The sequence below is a fragment of the Chiloscyllium plagiosum genome, unplaced genomic scaffold (assembly GCF_037043375.1).
Source record: "Chiloscyllium plagiosum isolate Xiang-an unplaced genomic scaffold, Cpla_swu_hap1 HiC_scaffold_12, whole genome shotgun sequence".
Lineage (NCBI taxonomy): Eukaryota > Metazoa > Chordata > Chondrichthyes > Orectolobiformes > Hemiscylliidae > Chiloscyllium > Chiloscyllium plagiosum.
This window is the reverse complement of record NW_028270150.1, coordinates 36,803,241-36,815,710: the sequence shown is the minus strand read 5'-3', so window position 1 is coordinate 36,815,710 and position 12,470 is coordinate 36,803,241. Positions and strand designations below refer to the sequence as shown.

At 40.2% G+C, this 12,470-nt stretch overlaps 1 protein-coding gene across 50 annotated transcripts in view; it reads left to right on the top strand.

Moving 5' to 3' along the window:
* abi3bpa (ABI family member 3 binding protein a) overlaps positions 1 to 12,470 on the top strand; it is a 350,635-nt gene that overhangs the window by 245,936 nt on the left and 92,229 nt on the right. For all 50 annotated transcript variants that reach the window (XM_087992632.1, XM_087992642.1, XM_087992635.1 and 47 more), the window contains 3 exons: positions 69 to 149; positions 2,156 to 2,239; positions 7,175 to 7,252. In XM_087992632.1, the coding sequence (XP_087848758.1) occupies positions 69 to 149; positions 2,156 to 2,239; positions 7,175 to 7,252 (243 nt within the window). The remainder of the gene's footprint in view (positions 1 to 68; positions 150 to 2,155; positions 2,240 to 7,174; positions 7,253 to 12,470) is intronic.

The window sequence follows — 12,470 nt, the reverse complement described above, 5'->3', positions numbered from 1 at the left end:
TTGGCAAATCTAGTGTTGTTTTTGAAGGATGAAACAGTGCCTTTACTTGGTTCATTTATCTATTACAGACTATGGGTTCTCAACATCTGACACTGCAATTATGCCAAGTCCAAGCCCTATATATGAGACAGGAGAAAAAGAATTAACAGGTATTCCCAAAGCTACGTGTGGCATGGTTGCAAGTAATAGCATGTGATTGTTCAAAAAATGTTATTGTGTCTATGGCTTACATTGTTCATCATTTTGCATGTTTTTTTCTGTCCATGGTCTGATACTCTTTTAATTATCGTTTTTATGGAGTTGCCTGTACTGTTTGTTCAGCATTTGTTTGTGAGATTACTAAATAAAACTGATACATGCTACACCATAGTATTTCAGACATATCTGGGGAGCATCAGGTCATATTGGAAATACTAACATTTGCCCTTAACAAAATAATGAATATAAAAATGCCAGACTGATATGTTCATTACATTTGAAAACTGGTGCAACAATCCATTGCAATAATAATTCAGAATTGTAAGTGTTCATTTATGCATGCGACTAAGAATTTTCACCTGGGCTTTCTCAATTTTAAGGTATAAGCTTAAGAGTTATCAGATGCTGATGTAAATTAAAGACATCTTTTCAACAAATGATATCTCACATTCTTTTAATATCATTTGATGAATTAGTGTTTTGTCTTGGACTTCGGTGTATTGGTTACTTCAATGTATTACTAATAGAACAAAATCAGACCACTGTTGTGAAGGGTCACAGGATCTGAAATGTTAACTTTGCTGCCTTTCTATAGACTCTGCCAGACCTTCTGACCTTTTTCCAGAAATTCCTGATTTTGTTACTGATTTCCAGCATCTGCAGTTCTTCTGTTTCAAATTAAGGAAATTTCAGCCACGTCTGAATAGCAGATATCATTATGTTTAACCTGCTCTTCTCAACAAGCATATTACCATTCACCTAAATTTCTTCCTTCTTGAAATGTTCTGATCATTCTTTAGCTCTTGGCATAAGCAGGGAAGTCATGGTGAACCTTCTTCCAAGTGAAGGTACCAGAAAGAGAACTCACGATAAAATAGATCTTGACTTACCTGACATTTAAATACATTTACTTATTATCTGGTGCAAGGAAAAGCAGATGTACCATGAGGAAAGTTAAGTCCTCTACCATCCTGAAACCACCAATCTAATTATCAACTCAAATTCCGAGGATCATTCCTTCAGTCTCAGAGTACTGGAAATGTCTCTTCAAATTAGGTTGGGGATTCTAGATTAGAGTGGTGCTGGAAGAGCACAGCAGTTCGGACAGCGTCCAAGGAGCAGGAAAATAGACGTTTCAGGCAAAAGCCCTTCATCATGAATACAGGTTGGGGAGGCAAGTGGCCAAGAGAGTGCGTTCTGGAGGGAGATTTGCCTGGCCTATGACAGGGCTTGGAGATGCAAAGTGGATGGCATTTATCTCATTCACTGTCTCTGTGATTCCCTCTTTTGTGCGAAGATCTTTTTTTGTCTCGAAGCAAACAGAGAATGCTAGAGAAACTAACCAGGTCTGGCAGTTCTGAAGAACAGTCGTGCCAGTTAACTCCGTTCCTCTCTCCAGACCTGCTGAGTTTCTCCAACGTTGTCTGTGCTTGTTTTAAATTTCCAGCAGCCACAGTATTTTGTCTTAATTCAAATATCATGTCTAGACACTTGTTGCTGTTCTGTGGTAGTTATTTGATGAATTAATCATTAATCTATAGTGCATCTCAGAAGTATTAAGGGCTGAGCTTGTTTGAATTTTGTTGAATGCCTTAAAATTTATGATATTGTGGAGTTACAGCAATTGCATTTCCTGGTGAATATTCCTGTTTTACATGGAGCTTAAATATTGCCTATATTCTTATCCTGTATTCTAGTTTGTTGGATGGTTAATCAGCTTTGCATGGTTTATTGTATATTTTTTGCATACATTGCATTGCCTTTTGCTTTATTGCATTGCAATTATGCTTTATTGTTCCTTATCAAGTCTTTATTTATCTGAAGCATGTTGGCTGAATTAAAATATAAATGCAAATATCTCAACATACAAAGAAGGCAGGTCATTGACAACAATGTTATTCTGCTTAAAAAACATAAAAGGTTTGGTTTTGGTTTTTTTTGTTGTTATCCCTTACAGGCCTTAAGCTGCCAACCTCTGAAATTTCGCATGAGTTCATTCCAACTTCTGTATCTGAACTTGACCTTGACAAGAAATTCACAGGTACTTGTTGTAACCTACAGTGTTGTCGGTCACATGAATCTAGAATATTGTGCAGAAACTATTTTTATAATATCTTGTTATCACATTTATTCTACACTTGTGTTATTTTAAGGAATTGCAGTTTAATGTTACTGTTACATCTTTGATGTGTGCTCTCATTTTAAAGATCGCCAGAACACAGATTTTCAATTATAAATGGCACAAAAGCTTTAATTTTTTTTAGTGTCAACTATATTGAGATACTACAAATATTTGTGTATGACTAAGTAATAGCAATCTGTGGCATAAATTAAGTCCTGTATCGTAAATGTTATAGCATGCTAATGTAACCTCTACTTACTTTTAAATAATCTCCAGTTTACTTTGTGAAAATCCTAATTGGTCACTAATAGATGGTATTTTGCATAATGTCTTTTGGTTTGCTGTTCTGGGAATTTTTTTGATGAATACCATAATTATGAGGTCTCCGCTTTCAGAGTATCTTACAATGCAAATCAGCTGTGGATCACATAGAGTTTAGACACTATAAGTGGAATCTTCTGTTTCTGGAAATGGTGATCTTAGTGGGAAGGGCTTTTAATTAGGCAAGGAAATGGCTTACCCAAAACCTGCTGCCCATTTTCACGGGCATTAAGATCTGTGCGGTAGGCTGGTGATTGACAATCCTACCCACAGGCAATTGAGAAGCCACTTAAGGATCTCACACAGTTGTCCTTGTTATCTTGTCCCAGTTATCTTGATAACTGCTGTCATGTGGACAGCTTGTCACTGGGGTGATGCAGTCCTTCGATCAAAGGTCATTAATCAATGCATTGGACATAAAGCAGGAGGGATCTCTGCTGGGAGGCATGCCTTACTCATCTTCCTACGACCCCTAACCTAAGAGACCCACCATCTTCCATATTACTCATCTTTGTCTTGGATTCTGCACAATCCTAGGTCCCTTGGATTCCTTTCCACTAGCGGCTATGGCTTTCCTGATGGCTGAATACAAGAGGCCAGCAGAACTTACTGCATGGGACCTTCTTCCCTAGGGTTTTGATTCAAGGGGAAGCCTTGTTGATGCTGTTATGCGTATTGCTTAGATTGCGTTGATGTGGCAAGGTGGATGTTCCCAAAAAATTATCCATACAGCTGAGAAGACCCTAAAATCTCAGTAAGATTCTGTCCTGTGCTTCAATAGAAGTTTTGTCTGGCAAATATTCTGCACGTCACAATACTTAAATATTGTACCATTCAGTAACTGCTATCTCCTGTTAGCTATTTTTGCATGACACATGCTGAATGGATGTATGTGCCTCTCAAGAGGTTTTGTGGATTTTGATTTGACAACTTATTACCTAGCTGATAAACTTTGAGAGCTGAAGATATAGATCTAGTGCTGAAAGGAGAGTTTTCAGCAATCTTTTGACCCACTGGCGTCACAGGGGTCAACATTTATAAAATTTTGAATTCAATATATATGCACCAGGAGCTTCCAGCTCAGATTGGGCTGCATGTGGGTGTTCCTGTCATCAGGAGTAAGCTGTAAGTAAATATAACTGAGGCTGTTAAAAGCTGCAAGTAATACTTAAAAAGGTCAAATAAAAGCAAAGTATTATTGGGATGCTGGAGATCAGAAAGAAAAGCAGAAAGTGCTAGAGAAACGAGGTTTGTCTGACAGCATCTGTGGAGCTATGTACAGCAATAATGATTCGAGTTCAATATGTCAGTTCATTATCGTTGAGCTGAAAAGTCCATGAGAGTGAATGTTTCTCTCTTGTTTGGGATTTCTGGCGATCGATTGCACAATGGAAGCAAAAAGCCTGTTTGGCAAGATGCAGCAGAAAAGGGATTTCTCTTGATTTTTCCAAATCTTTTTTGTGGTAATTTGAAGCAGATAGAAATGGTACATTGCGCCTCAAGTGAAGAAAAGCCCCCGCTTTAGGTAAATATGTTGCTTCTTGGATTAATGTAATAAATTAAATTTTCCATCATGTTTTCCCAACCTAATGCTGAATGCTAGGAATAGCATTACATCATAGGTGTCTAGCAATGCTAGACACAGTCGAATATTTTGATCAATCTGGCAATCGTATTCACCAAGTGGCGAGCACCCAAGCACATCTGCCTCCGTAAACCAACTTCTGTGCCTGTGCCACAGCCATCAATGAGCCAAGTGTATCAATTCCACTCTTGCAGTTATTGGGGGAAAGCCCAGGCATGAATTATGGCTCTCTGTGTGTAACTCGTATGGTGGGCAGCTAAAAAAGTCCAAGTGAGATGTACCTGAAGCCCCCCACCCTCTCCCCGCCGCCCCTCTCACTCCTCACTTTCCAGTTTTGGTGCTTTTCATGTCATGACCTTACTCTAGTTACATTACCCCTTGTGTTGGGAATGTGCCAAATGGAATGAAAATCTTTTCACAGAGATCGCAAGTTGAAGCATGACTGCACTGTTCAGCTGAAGACCTATCTGGCAACAATCTGGGGAGAAAAAGAGCTCCCAGCAATGATGATGATGTGATAAAAAAATCTTGCTGCAGCAAGTACAATGTGAGGCAAATACCTACTTTTTCTTATGCAACAAATATCTGGTCGTCAAGGCAGTAGCTGTCATGTTGCAAAATAAAAACAATGGTTTCACCAGAACAATCAAGATGTATATGCACTGCCCCAACTAATACCATCATAAATTGTCTGTTTGCATCCAGGCATTCCGTCTGCTTGTATTGATGGATGCCCATAAAATTGTCTTGAGTGTTCTCTAAACTCTAATACAAAAGCAAAATATTTCAGATGCTGGAACTCTGAAAGCAAAGAAAATTGCTCGAAATGTTCAGCAGCTCAGATAAAGTCTGTGGGAGAGAAACAGAATGAAAACTTCAGGTTGGTGATTGATATGGAGAACTTTGAAATGGGCCATGTCTGTTGTTTCTTCATCTCCTGCCAACTTGTCCAACCTTCATCCCTAGATTTGGAGATCCTGCTCCTTGAAATAGATCAAAGGGAATAAGGTGACAGTCCACTGGTGGTCATTTCTTCTTGTTAATTGCTGAATTCTGCTTTGGAAGATGTAACATGTTTAGCTACTATTAGCAATGTGAAAATCTCCAGGTCTGGAAAAATGGTGCTGGATTTTTCTGGTGCATTGATGACAGGTTGGGAGATGAGAGGGCTGGCAATGAAACCATTGTCTTTCCATAACCACATTTTACCCTAGGTGAGAAAGTTGGCATAGTCACTTAAGTAAGGCCACTTCCTGCCCTTGCTGGCATTTGCCTATGTCAGGAGGGCCTCCTGTCACTTGGGGAGATTGTCAGGTAAAGCCTGATAGCCCCCTCCCAGTGGGTTGCAAGGTTGGCGTGGTTGAGGGGAATATGTTTATGAGCGCTCTCAGGCGCACAGATCATTGAGCATCCTCTTGGTCATTGTCATTTTAGATGCTTCCCATCAAAGGTGATTATCAGGGCCTGCCTGGCCCTGGCTTTCACATTTACCACATTTCAAGGATCCCCCACTATTCAGGCACCTTCTCCCTGGTCATGCGGCATCAGTGATAGCATTGATAACATTGTAAGCCCATTGGCCCACCAACATCCAGAGATCGATTGCTATTCTTAATTGGCTTACAGTTTGCTATAGCCATATGGGATTAAATTCTATTAATGTAGGAATTTGGATAGGCGTGAATTCTTCATTTTCATGTAGGGAATAACCTATGTTCTTAGAATGTCATTCAGACTGGGTTATCTGAATCAGCCACATACCAAACTGAACAAGTCACTGGATAAAACACAACAGATACTCAGGAAAAAATATTAAAATGTGGCTTCTACAGGCTCCTGTAGTGCTGAACTGTAAAAAAGTCGACTAGTTACTGTTGCACATGTATTTAGTTAGCAGAGACAAAGGAATCACCCATTGCCAGGTCCACGTTGTGGCTTCCACTCATGTATAGATGAGCTGTGAATGTAAGTAGACCGCATTTCAACAAAGAAATTGAAATTGACAAATTCCTATGAATTGAAGGTTTTTTTATGATAGTAGTCGAAATATTCAAGTCAGTTGAAAAGACTAATAGCCTCTTCTATGAAGTGTTGTGTTGCATTTAATCCTGAAACTGACTACATTTGCCTGAATTTTGTGGGTGACTGTGAAATCCTACTGTCACAGTTGACAGATGGAGCTGGCTATGTTTTGCAGGACCCAGGTGTCAGAACAAGGCTGTAGACCACTGGCAGCCCACACTTTATGATGCTTCTCTGCTCCATGTCTCTTCCAGGACTTTAAAATAGAGCCACCTCCACTGAGGCCCATATCCCACTTCGGAGTGGGTCATAGAGGTGATGGCATGACAGGTGATGGCAACACAACCACCCCCATGTTTTATAATAAGGCCAGTACAGAGCTGATTTTAAACAGTTTCTGGTTCTTTAAATTCGATTGAAAATTGAAATCATGTCTGAAACTGGGCTGTAATGAGTAAATGTATTCATGGATTTCATGTTGCCTGACCAGTTTAAAGTAAGTTGATATGTATTAGAACACATGGTTTCTTGGTCTTCTAAGTTTTTTCCAATAAGTTGTTTGCAACCATAACTCATTTGCAGTAATCAATCAAACAAAAGTTGGAGAAATTATTTAAGTTCTCATCATTAATAAATGGCTGTAAATCGTAGCAACAGAAGTATTGTTCAGTACTTAGTAACTGCTGTAGATTTGTGGAATCTTTCAGCTCTGTGTGAAGTTTGAACATTCACTATAATTTTGTGTGTTGCATGGCTTCTGAGGACTTTGACTGAATTCAGTTGGATAATCAATTAAAACTATTTACTGCTTCAATTTTAGAAAGAGTACTTGTCTAAGTGAATAAACACAGAAGGCAACTTGCTGCTGTTAGTGTAATTTTGGTGAAAAACACAATGTTTGCTATTGGTTTTGTCATCCCTTACAGACAATAAGCTGGCACATCCTGATTCTTCTCACATATTCATTCCAACCCTTGGTAACATTGAAGACACAGAATTTACAGGTATTTGCATTAACCTGTGATGTAAGTGCAAATACTGTCATTTGGCATTCATAGAATATGTCAATGTATGTATTGCCTTATTTATTTTACATTTGAATGATATTGTTCTAACTTGTGTCCTGTTCATTTATTTTATAGTAAATTGAATCTTATGAAAGTACAGACTTTGATACAGACAGGAAGCATTAAGTAAAGATGTTGTTTGCTCTTATGAACATTGCTACAGATAGTGTTGCTTTCAGGTTGTCAATATGTCAATCAAAGTCAACTTGAATAAAGAATTTGCTTGATTCTTTAAGGCCCAGATTAAGAAATGGAAACTGTGTGTGCCTTCTGTCTGGTAAACATATGCACCACAGTTAGTAAATTCTAATTTAATTTTGAGCAGATTACATCGAATGACAAAAACTAAGGCTTGGAACTCCTTAAACCTTTGATGTGATGGTGTAAGAACAATGGATAAGACCTTTGCCAGTCACAGTTGGAGGAGGCTGACTTGGTCTGAGAATGTAGGATCAGCTAATTTTAAATAATGCTAGTGACAAAGCATGAGGGCCAACAAAATGTGGAAGGGGGCTGGAGGGCACAACTGATTTTCAGTGTCGCAATGCAGTTAAAGAATGGATCATGTCTTTGAGAAAGCAGAAATGATTGGTGCATTAAAGAGAAAGGCAAAACAACTTCTTGGCTGATGTAAAAGTGCAACTCTCTAGGATGCAGTAGTTAATCCATAACCTACCATGCCTTGGTATTTTTATTACTCATCCAGATATTTCTTAAATATTGTGAGAGTATTTTCCTCCACCACCCTATCAGGCAGCACATTACCTGTTTATATCACCCACTGGGTGAAAGAAAATTCTCAAACGATGATGATTGATGGGTTGATTTATTGTCATGTGTACCCAAGTACAGTGTAAAGCTTTGTTTGCGAGCAGTAGAGGCAGATGATAGGGTGCTTGGACAGAATGAGACAAACAAACTGCAGATGCTGAAATCCAAGGCAGGCAAGCAGGAGGATGGAAGAACACAGAATTCCAGGCAGCATCAGGAGGTGGAGAAGTCAACATTTTGGGTATAACTCTTCTTCAGGATGAGGCAAACAGGTTACACTGCGTAGGAGGTGTGCGAAACAAGATCAAAATTAACAAGATCAACATTATTTGAAGTTGAAGAGTCCATTCATCAGTCTAATTACAACAGGGGTGAAGCTGTTGGTACATGTGTTCAAGCTTCTGCATAATCTACCTGATGGCAGAGTTGAAAGGAGAACATTGGCAGAGTGCGATGGGTCTCTGTTGTTGACAGTCTTTCTGTGGCAGCAAGCCATGTAAATGCAATCCATGGATGGAACGTTGGCTTCCATGATGGTCTGAACTGTGCGCCCAACCTTCTGTAGTTTGTTACAGTCCTGGGCAGAACAGTTACCGTACCAGGCCATTATGCACCCAGACAGTATGCTTGCTTTGGTGCATCTGTAAAAGTTGGTGAGGGTCCTTATGAAGCTGATGAATTCCCTAAGCCACCTGAAGAAGAAGAAGAGGTGTTGCTGTGTCTTCTTGACCATTGCACCTGCATGGGAAATCCAAGGCAGGTTGTTGGTTATTGTCACTCCTGGGAACTTGATGCGCTCCACCCTCTCAACTTCCGCTCTGTTGATGTAAATGGGGGCATGATCTCCTCCTTTTTTTCTGAATTAGAAACTCTGCAGTGTGGAAACAGGCCTTTTTGCCCAACAAGTCCACACTGACCCTCTGAAGAGTAACCCACTCAGACCCATCACCCCCCTCCATTTACCCCTGAGCAAGGCACCTAACCTACGCATCCCTGAACACTATGGGCAATTTAGCTTGGCCAATTCACCTCACCTGCACATCTTTGGACTGTGGGAGTAAACCAGAGCACCCGGAGGAAACCACGCTAACACGGGGAGAATGTGCAAACTTCACACAGACAGTCACCCGAGGCTGGAATTGAACCTGGGTCCCTGGCGCTGTGAGGCAGCAGTGCTAGCCACTGAGCCACCGTGAATGATCAGTTCTTTTGTTTTGCCAACATTAAGAAAGACAGTGGTTGTTATCATTACACCATGTTACCAAGCCCTCTCTCTCTGTATTCTGGCTCATCATTGTTTGATATCCATCATACTATGGTGGTGTCATTAACAAACCTGTAGATGGCATTCATTCAGAATTTGGCTACACAGTTATGCGTGTACAGGGAGTACAGTAGGGCACAGAGAACACATCCTTGGGTGTCTCCAGTGTTGAGATCTATTGCGGAGCAGGTGCAATTATCTATCATCACTGAAACGGTATCCTCCAAACCATTTACTCCCACTTTAAACTTTTGTTATCTAGTCTTAAACATGACTGCCATGGGGAAAGCTCCTCACAATCTGCTTTGACTTTCATAATTCTATATATCTCAATCAGATCTCTCCTCTACTCCCTAGGAAAACAAATCCAGCCTATTAAGTCCGTCCTCATAAATGACTTTCCATCAAGCAATGTCATAGTGAATCAACTCTGCACCTTCTCCAGTGCAATCACATTCTTCTGATGGTGTGGCGACCAGAACTGCACACAATGTTCCATCTGTGATCTAAACAATGTTTTATAAAGTTGTAATAAGACTTCCTTGCTCCTATATTCTATGCCCTGGCTAATGAAGCCAAGCATCCTTTATGCAGCCTTCCTCACCGTGTTTACCTTTACTGACACCTTCAGGAATCTATGGACTTGGTAACATCAAGGTCCTATTTGTTCTTCAGTACTCCCTAGGGACCTACCATTCATGGTGTATATCCTGCTGTAATTAGACCTCGCAAAATGTATCACCTCTCATTTGTCAGGATTAAATTCCTTCTGCCATTGCTGTGCCCAATTTATCAGCTGATCAATATCAGACTGGAGCCTGAAACCATTCTCCTAACCATCAACAATGCCAACTTTCATGTCATCTGCAAACTTACTTCTTATACCTTCTACATTAACATCCAAGTCATTAATGTACATAACAGTGAGTGTCCCAGCACAGGCTTCAATCACAAAAGCATCCCTCCACCATCACTCTTTGCCTCCTACTTGCAGCCCAATTTTGGATCGAGTTTGCCAACTTGCATTGGATCCTATTGGCTCTTATCTTTTGGATCAGCCTTCCATGTGAGATCTTCTCAAAAGACCTATTGAAGTCCATGTAAACCACATCAACTACACCGCCCACATCCATATATTTAGTGACATTTTTTAAAAAAATTCAACTAAGTTAGACAGACAGGATCTTTCTCCAGCAAATCCCTGATCAATCTCTGTCTTTCCAAGTCTGATTAATCCTGTCCCTCAGAATGTTGTCCAATAATTTCCCGACCACCAACACCAAACTAACTGGTTTGTAATTATCTGGCTTATCCATGCTGTCCTTCTTATCAAAGGAACCACATTAGAGGATTGTTAATCATTTGGCATTTCACTTGTGGCCAGCGAAGTATTAAATATCTCCACCAGGGCCTTAGCAATCCTCCTATAACCTGGGATACATCTCACCAGGCTCTGAGGATTTATGCACCTTTTAGCCCAATAAAACACCTAATATCTTCTTATTAAACTTAGCATGTTCTTAAATCTCACCATACCAAATGATATCCCCAGCTACAGTGTCTTTGTCCTTGTGATTTGGAGATGCCGGTGTTGAACTGGGGTGTACAAAGTTAAAAATCACACAACACCAGGTTATAGTCCAACAGGTTAAATTGGAAGAACTAGCTTCATCCACAACCACCTGATGAAGGAGCAGTGCTCCGAAAGCTAGTGCTTCCAAATAAGCCTGTTGGACCATAACCTGGTGTTGTGTGATTTTTAACTTTTTCCTTGTGAGTACAGATGAAATCTCACCTACATCCTCTGGCTCCACACACAGGTTGTCCCTTTGATTTCTAGTAAGCCCCACTCTTTTCCTGGATCCCCTTGTCTTAATATATTCATGACATACCTTGGTTTTTCTTCATCCTATCTGCCAAAGATATTTCATGGTCTCTCTTTGTCTTCCTAATTTTGTTTTTAAGCAACTATCTACAATCTCTGTACTTTTGAAGGGCCTCCCCTGTATATAATGCTCTGTTCCTGACATATGCTTCATTTTTGTTTATGAAACTTTCTATTTCTTGACATCAAGGGTCCTTGGACCTGCTGCCCTTGCTCTTCTCTGTTAAAGGAACATGCTGACCCCGAATTCTCACTATATGATATTTAAAATATTCCTACTTTCCAAATGTAGGCTTAACTGCAAGTAGCTGCTCATACTCTAGGTTTACCACATCCTGTCCAAAGATATTGAAATTGGCCTTCCCCCAACTTACACACACAACTTCTGCACTATCCTCATCCCTTTCCATAATGACTTTGAAACTTGCACAGTTACGATAACTATCTCCAAATCCTCATCTGCTGAAGCTTTAACCACTTGACCAGCATCATTCCCTAGGATTAGGCCTAATACTGCCCATCTCTCATAGTGATTTGGAGATGCCGGTGTTGGACTGGGGTGTACAAAGTTAAAAGCAGTGGAAAGGCTTAATAGACAATCGATTTTTCAATGTATAATTTCAGTTACATCACACTGCAAATTTTTGCTATAAATTCTGTGTTACGATCGAGCCCTCCACAATCACCTGATGAAGGAGCGTCGCTCCGAAAGCTAGTGTGCTTCCAATTAAACCTGTTGGATTATAACCTGGTGTTGTGTGATTTTTAACTTTGTACATCTCTAGTAGGACTTTCTATGTACTGGCACAAAAACGCTCTCCTGGAATCACTTTAAAAATTCCACCCAACTAATCCTTTCACACCAAAGCAATCCCAGTTAATGTTAGCAAAGTTGAAATCCCCTATAACAACATCCATATTCCCACTCGCACCCGTCCATTACCTGCCAACATATCTGCTGTTCTATCTCTGTCTGACCGTTGGGAGGCTTGTAGTATAATCACAGCAAAGTAATTGTCCCTTTTTTAATTTCTAAACTCTAACTGGATGGTAAGTGCTGTAAAATGAACCACTTTGAAATCAGGTCACTTTTTCTGTGAGTGAAACCTCCAATATCCCAAGGCTCCTTTATAGCAGTGAACATTTAATTATTTCACTATGTGGCAGCAGCGAGGACAGGCAGCCTGAGGCCTCCCAGACAGCTGGCCAAAGTGGAGAACATTGAGCCCTTGTCG